The sequence below is a fragment of the Patagioenas fasciata genome, chromosome 6 (assembly GCF_037038585.1).
Source record: "Patagioenas fasciata isolate bPatFas1 chromosome 6, bPatFas1.hap1, whole genome shotgun sequence".
NCBI classification, from domain to species: Eukaryota; Metazoa; Chordata; class Aves; order Columbiformes; family Columbidae; genus Patagioenas; species Patagioenas fasciata.
Window position 1 is genome coordinate 32,385,122 of NC_092525.1, and position 8,337 is coordinate 32,393,458.

At 34.3% G+C, this 8,337-nt stretch overlaps 1 protein-coding gene across 8 annotated transcripts in view; it reads left to right on the forward strand.

Annotated features, from left to right (window-relative positions):
- Positions 1–4,360, forward strand: part of HFM1 (helicase for meiosis 1) — a 40,571-nt gene extending 36,211 nt beyond the window's left edge. For 6 of the 8 annotated variants that reach the window (XM_065842296.2, XM_071810442.1, XM_071810441.1 and 3 more), the window contains 7 exons: positions 655–737; positions 909–1,018; positions 1,645–1,743; positions 2,187–2,247; positions 2,517–2,622; positions 3,003–3,160; positions 3,441–4,360. In XM_065842296.2, coding sequence (XP_065698368.2) covers positions 655–737; positions 909–1,018; positions 1,645–1,743; positions 2,187–2,247; positions 2,517–2,622; positions 3,003–3,160; positions 3,441–3,507 — 684 coding nt within the window. In that variant the 3' untranslated portion in view covers positions 3,508–4,360. The remainder of the gene's footprint in view (positions 1–654; positions 738–908; positions 1,019–1,644; positions 1,744–2,186; positions 2,248–2,516; positions 2,623–3,002; positions 3,161–3,440) is intronic. The other 2 variants (XM_071810440.1, XM_071810445.1) reach the window with 2 other exon arrangements.
- Positions 4,361–8,337: the final 3,977 nt, after the last annotated feature.

The window sequence follows — 8,337 nt, forward strand, 5'->3', positions numbered from 1 at the left end:
CCCTTATGAGGAAAGGCTGAGGAAGCTCGGTCTCTTTAGTTTGGAGAAGAGGAGACTGAGGGGTGACCTCATTGATGTTTATAAATATATAAAGGATGAGTGTCATGAGGATGGAGCCAGGCTCTTCTCAGTGACAACCAATGATAGGACAAGGGGTAATGGGTTCAAACTGGAACGCAAAAGGTTCCACTTAAATTTGAGAATAAACTTCTTCTCGGTAAGGGTGACAGACACTGGAACAGGCTGCCCAGGGAGGCTGTGGAGTCTCCTACTCTGGAGACATCTAAAACCCGCCTGGACGCCTTCCTGTGTAACCTCATCTGGGTGTTCCTGCTTCGGCAGGGGGATTGGACTGGATGATCTTCTGAGGTCCCTTCCAATCCCTAACATTCTGTGATTCACCCTACAGATAATGAGAGCAATAAACAGTCTGACTTTGCTGGGGTGCTTGGATAACTCCACTAGAAGTGGAGTACTCCACATGTAATTCAAACCTTTTAAACTGATCATGTTAGATAATCAGAAAGATGTTATATATTATATTTAAAATTATGCTAACTTGATACAGTATTAATGATGTCATTAAGAATGTTAAAAAACAATGGGGTTTCATATTTTTATATCTTATTAGTTACAATAATCTGCTTTCTTTAGATGCAGATGTTAAATCAAGCTCCAAATGTGGATCTCAAACAATTTGGTTTTACTCCTAAACCTTCATTGCCGGCATTGCCAAGGTACTGATTAATATAAGTAAAAAAATATAAATCTGACTTATTTTAGGTGGTATGATACATTATAACAACTAAAACCTATTTTCTTAATAAAATTATTTTGCAACTTTCTGCAGCTGTTTTACTGACATGTCACTGGTTTTGTTTGTTTGTGGGTTTTTTGTTTTTTAATAGGTCTAGCAATAAACAGTTGTCTTCATCACCTTCAGTGGACCAGGTAGATAACGTTAATAGCTTAGGAGTATCTCAGAAACAACTGCAATCCTGGAATTATGGAAAGACTAGTAAGTTATTGCTAATGTTCGAAATTATTATTTTCACTGTTTTAACTTGAATATACTGGTAAACTCAAACTTGCTGTAATCACTACAGCAACCAGTATAGCATTATAGGACACTGAAAGTATAGGGAAATATAGTGGCCTTAACTGGCTTTCTTTCTGGTGACAGTAACAATTTCTAATGTTGATCTAAGCATCCAAATGTACTTTTAAATAAAACAGTAATGACTATATCAAACATATGAGGCTCCAAATCTATAAATACTTCTTGAAAGGTATGGCTGTAGTGTATTTCCACTGAAGCCACTTGTAATAAAAGTGGCATTTTACCCCTATGTCTATATATTTTATTCTTTTCCCTTTCTGCTGGAATAAGTTAGTGAAATACGAGCTTTTGTTGGTAGTTGACAAAATGTGACCATTTCAACAGATCGAACAACTGGTCATAAAACATGCAACAGTTTATGTTGTACTTATCCATTACAAATGTATTACATCTTTCTCTTGGAAACATTCACTATAAGTGCGTGAGAAGAGCCAACAGACAATGGCATTAAAAAAAAAAAAAAGTTTAAAATCTTTGCTTCATAACTTGACTGATACAGATAAAAGCAGATCTTGTTTTTTCAGATGCGTTGGATGTGGACTTTGAACTGAGAGAAGATGTTTGGGATGACATTGATGATGAGAAATTAGTATTTGCTAGCAATTTTGCCAATAGAGAATCAGGTAAGGTTTTTTTAACAAAATTATTTGTTTCCTACTCACAAATCGTTTCACAGGCTGTTATTTGAGAACAATTTTATGTTCTACCTGAAATTTTTTGGTTAATTGACTTGACCACCGGGTTTCTTACTCTACCTTGAATGTCTCCTATATTAGAACAAATCTAATACAGAAGGGAGGGTTGAGAAAGTAATAATTACAATTTTTTTGCTGGCCTGCAGCTGCATGTCTGTTAATTTATCTGACTGCTTACCTCTGCTTATCTTTTACATTAGCCCAAAACCCATAGAAGGAATATTTCAAGTGTTAAGACATTTGGATAATTTTCAAATTATTATTATAATATTATGTAAAATGTTTACCAGGGGCTTTGGCTATTTTGTGACTCAGTTTTTAAAACTTTCATTCTTATATGAAACATGGAAATATCTGCTTTCAAATTCCAGATAAGTGTGAACCACTTTGCCAATATCCAAGCAGCAAAGCCACAAATGACATTTCAATAGAGTAAGTAAGCATTCTATAATTAATTACAATTTTATTCAGTTAAAAATATTGTCTGTATTTCATGTGTATCTGTATGATTAAATGTATAGAAGGTTGTTCAGTTATAAAAGTAAGTGAAATGTCATCTTACAAAATGTATGAATTGTTGAATTATTTGAATTTTTTTAAACGTAAGTATGGAGGAAAATAAATAGAAAATCCTGAACTGAAAAATAAATAATTTTGCCCTTCTGTAAATATACTTAAATTATTCAACTTGATATTTTCAGTTTATGCACATTAAAAGATGAGACCAATATTCAGAACTCAGTCCTTTCTGTGGTTAATAGCACATCAAAAGCAAATTTATCTGTACAGAGTGGAAATGCAGATATGGTGAGTAAAAATATTTTGATTAGAGAATTTCTTGTGTAAATATATTTACGATGTCTGACTTAAGAATTAGTTTGGACATACTGAATTTCTGAACCTTTTTGTATTGTCCAAATACACATGCATCCTGTGTTAGGTGATACTCATGAAACAAAGAACTAGGACTTGAATTTACTTTATATAGCAGACTTCAAAACTATTTACTCAGTTTGATTGCTATTCTGCAAGTCATCCAGTATGTAATGATATTTATCATTTGCTTGGTCCTTGTCAAATACCATAATATCAGTATAAATATCTGTACTACATACTACAACAATCTGGCAGTTCCTCTCTTGGTTAGTTATTTTAATCATATACAATTTTTAACATTTACATTGCAGTTCAGTTTTCAAGAAAAAAACCACTCAAATCTTTCACAAGAGCTGAAAACTGTCCAATGTTCTTCGATCTCAAAAATAATCTCAGACTCTTCTAAATTTACTAGGAAAGAGGATTTTTTCATTTTCACAAAGGAATATGAAAAAGAAGTGGATCCCAGGTAATAAAAGGTTATGTATGTTTTTCTGTTGCCTCAGTGTTCCAGTGCTTAGTTCTTCATGGAACACAGATGTTTAGGTGATGTGTTAATTTATAACATTCATTTTTAAAAGATGAATTTTCACAATAATGGTAGCAATTAACTTTTCTTGGAAAGAAAAATTTACTTTAAAATTATGTTGCCTGTAATGGTATGTCTTGACTAAACTTCATATAATGTTCCTAATTTCATAGGTTTTGATCTACCTAATTTTTTTTTTTGTTTACTTAATCTTCCTTAGATACCTTCTTGATGATGAAATCAGTGATGTCAAGCCCTTTCTTGGAATATTTGATGGCCTTTTGTAAAACATAACTAAATATATTGTAAGTGCTGGGGAAAAAAAGTTACAGTCGTTTTTACTGAGCGAAGCCTTCAGATTCAGCTAAGAGAATTTGATTTCTGTTGTATACCTATTTACCAATAGCTGGATTGCTGCATAGAGTAGATAATAGCAAAACTGATGTCTGATTTGTGGAATTCTAGGTATATTATCTTATTTTGAAATGCACTTAAGTATTTGTCCTTGCTGTTTTCAGGATTACAAAGAAAAATATTGGAATATGTAAAAGGAAAATAGTTCTCAATCTGAAGGTCCTTTTATAGAAAAAGTAAAAATCACATAAGGGAAAGCAAGCTGTTTATTATGTGCCCTGCTCACAAGGACTCTTTAAATGAGTGAAGGATTCTTTCTTCAGAAATTTCTCAGTGTTCGTTTGGTTTTGTCTTTCAGTTTCTGTAATACTGAATTTTTCATAGCAATGATTCTGTAAAATGATTAGATTTACAAGTAAAAGCAATAGAACGGTAAGTTATTTTAGACTGTATTCCTTTTGACAGTGTTATCAACTTGTTAATAAAAAAATGCAACTTCCTTCAAACAAATGTGTTTCCAGGCTCAGCAAACCAGTTGTGAAATGTCTATAATGTTCTAAAGTTGTGTTTGATAACTGAGGTCATAAAATGGACATTTATGCATCATAGTACAACTCTAGGCAACCAAGCATTGGATTTCGGTATCTTCTTGTAGCTCTAGTGTTTGAACAGTAGACCAGGCAAGTTCAATAGTTAGAAAAATACATTATATTGCCTAAAATACAAGAGAATGTTAATTTTCACTGTTAATTATTGAAAATGTGTGGAATTAAAATGTTAAAATTGCCCGTGGAATCTCAGTTGTCTGTTCTTGCAACATTGTCTGTGGTGCAACCAAATGCAACCGTGTTTTGCTGCACTACCTGTTTGTATTTTTCTCAGCTAGTAACATTTTACTTGACTCCAAGGTTTCCTTACACATTTGACTGGTATAACTCATTCTCCATACGAAATGGCACAGCAGAAGCAGCCTCGACACTCACCACTCAATATGTTTTTGACTGTGTATATTCCAGCGGGCCCAAGCTTATAACTCAAGTTGCTGTACTTCAAATATTTTGTTGCACCTGGAAGTTAGTGTTAGGTGTATTTCCATTTTTCTGTGAAATACTTTGGTATTTTATATAATGTCTAGAAAGTAATTGACATTATTGCCATTTTCGCATCATTTTTTTAATTGTCTAAATATAACCACTTGTTTTTAGTTAGTTTATAGGAATGGGTTTATTTTTAGACTATTTCTTCAAAGAAGATTGTCCCTGCAAGCAGGTATTTTGTTTTCCTCTTAGTTTTCCTCAGTGCATGAGTTTAGTAGTTATTATTGGGTTTCTTCACGATGCAGGCTGGTTAATTTTCTATATCAAATTTTTTGCTTTTGATTTTTAAAAGGTTTTAATTCCTAATTTGATCCATAGTCAGAACACATGATAACAAATGCATTTCTGTACTTTCAAGGCTATTCAGAGTACTTTTCAGATGGTTTATAATTTCCTATCTCTGTTTTTCATCCTTGGAAAATGACAAAATTGCACTATTGCTGCTGACAGCATTTCACAGATAGCAGAATACAAATCTTTCAATACTGCAATGTCTTGACAGTAATATTGAACCTCTGGTGCAAAAACATTTTTCTAGACATAAGTGCTTTATTTGACATTGTTTTGCTTCATTATTTGTATTAGCGCTATGACTTTTTAAAGTCTAAAGTACTTTCAGAAAAACAGTTTGGAAGTACTGATATGCTGAAGTGTTCTCTCTCTCAGGAGAAGGAATAACTCTTTATATGGTAGCATTTGTTATTGGTTCATTTTCCAAATCATAATAATTGAAAGATCAAAAGTGATAACCATACTGGGTCTCTATGGCAATTATTAATTGCAGATACACAGTGACTGTACTTCAAAACAAATATAGGCAGAAAGAGCACATTTACTGCAGAATTACAAAAACCTAGTCAAATCTGAATTATTTTTAAATTAAACTTCCAGACAGAGGTAACTCAAAATTACTATGCTGCTGCATTTAATGCAGCGGTCCTTGTCATGTACATCCTAGTCACATCCCAGTTCCATGTCATGGGAGAATTTAAGAATACAGAGGTTTACCTTCTGCCCATCACCATCTTCTGATTTCCATGGAAATGGGATAGCTCCCAGTCAGGAACTGTGGTATTTCTCTACAGATGCTTTAAATGAATGACCAGGGACCCAAAATCCCAGGTCATACCCAAAGAGGTAGGTATAGACATAGCTCTCATGAGCTGTGACTTCAGTCATTTAACTGAATCACCTCAAGTGAGAAACCCACTCCTGGACTCCCTGTGTAGCCCCTAGAAAGACGCAGACGCTGTCACATGGTTCAGACTGGGGGGGCTGGATTGCTCTCTGGTGGAACCCACCAAATTACCTGTGATGGAAGTGACCACACACAGTTAGCATGGGGAAGCTGGTGTGCTGTGAATTCAGAGCCAAGCTCACTGAATATAGCCTTTCTTGTGCATGAGATGCCTGAGTTTGTTTATCCACATAAGGACTCAAGTTTTCTAACTTGAATAATCAATTTCTGTACAGCAAAAGATGGCTGCACTCCACTGGTGGTGCTGCTGCAGCTTCCTTTCAGGTGCTGCCCAGATGATAAAACACACTAATTAAATTCCACAGGGTCGCTTCAGACAATTTCACTAAGCTATTACTAATAGATAAAATACAGACTAAAATGCATAAAAATATTGTTAAAGTCTGAAGCAATCATTGTTTTTAATTCTGCATAGGGTTGTAACATTAGATGAGTGGCTTGAGTTTGAATCATGGGATTGTGTAAGTAATTATTTGGGCATACAGCAGAATGCCAAAGACTTTGGTCTGGAGATGATTCTATAAAATTTACATTATAAAAATACTGTTTCCCATAATGGAATAGTGAAAGAAAATTCAGTGTGACAAGAAGTCAGGTTTTACTATCTTACTTGTCTGATTCTCCATAATAAAATACATGCTCATACCTGCTTTTAATTTAACTTCAACTTCCTTATATGCTTCCTTGTGCTGTCACATATATTGGTTTCAAAATATAAACTGAGGTCAGCTGTTTCTGTGCCTGAAGAAAATGCAATATGCACTCAAAATCCATGATCTTCAAAAATTGTTAGCAGAAAAATAAGTATAGTGTTTAAGCATGTTGCCAGACATGTTTGTGTATAAGGTATGTTTGTAGCATATAGAATACTGTAAATGTATTGTGTCATTTTAATTGTATGCAGCATGTCCCATGACAATTTTAATTATGTAGACTTTATTTATGTATTTGAAGACTTTAATGAGTTAAACATTACAGTAATTGTTAAAGTAATAACAGCAGTTGTGACAAGTCAGGCTCATTGTTTGGGTATATTTTTACTCAGATACGTCTTCACCGGATAGTTACGTGAGGTATAAAGATTGGTGCTATTAAAGGCAGTCAGTGTAATGATAAAGAGTGAACAAAAGCCACCATATGGAACCAATATGCACCTGAAAAATAGTTTAGTCATTTTGTAGAGCACAAATGATACCTCTCCAAGGCATCGTTATGACAGAATCAGTGGTATCCCTTCTAAAAGGAAGGGTATCTTGCATTACCTCTTTATGTCACCCCTTCTGCTTTTTATGTGGAAGCAAGAGAGCAGTATCATGTCAGTTGTTTTACTGACACAATCTTTAAATTATATCCATGAAATGAGATCCATGAATGCCTGGGTTTTCTCTAGCTCCTTTGCTTAACAAGGAAATAGAAAAGGGGGTACTAGTTGGGGTAAAATTCACTTCCTGCAGAGGACTAACACCACATTGATTTTATTGAAGGCTTACATGAGCGTAAACTGAGGCACGTAGAGTGTGCCGATAGTTGGCAGTGATGAAGTTCAGCTTGACTGAAAAAAATAATATAGAAAAAGGGCAGTGGTGTACTGTCTGCCACTGTTCGGCTGAGATAAGGGCCACCCTGGTTGAACCATGTTTCTATATTTGTTCTTTAAACCTGTATGAGATAAAATTGTATCTGTCCAAGCCCTCAAGGAATTTCTTCCTGTATTTAACATATGCTCCGTGGAGCTAGCATGTAATGATGATACAGACTGTCCTTTTGATTGATGCTACATGGCAATTTCTACATTTTAGATAGCAGAGCATAGGGAAAAATGCAAAACATCTTGTTTTGAAGGCTGTATAAGGGTATTTTGTTTACATAAATGAAACAATGTTTCTTTTGGAACTGTGAAACTTCCTATTAAAGGATGCATATAACTTTCACAATAAAAAGGTGCTTGTAACTGTAAATGGCTATGGTATATTTGCTGCTCCCACACATATTTAGAGGCAAAACCTATTTATGAGGCTTTATTAAGTGCGAATAATTCCCATGGCTTCAGCACAGAAGAAACAGCTGCAGAATATAGTCTGATTTGCATATAAATGACATGATTTCTGCTCAGAAAAGGATATTGAAAAATATCTATTTCTACAGTGAAAACCTGATAGTCACACATATTAAGGTCAGCTTGTTTAACTTTTTTTAACCTGCTGCATGTTGATACCCGATCACACTTCCAGCTGGATTCAGGCTCTATCAGTTGTGCCCACTATGAAATAGTGAATTTCTTCTTTTGAGCTAATTAAATTATCATTTTTAGAAACAAGTTACAAAACATTTATCTCAACAGCTTAAGCACTTAAAAGTGCTCAGTATATTTATCAATACAAGTGGACAACTCTAAACTTGACACTTAT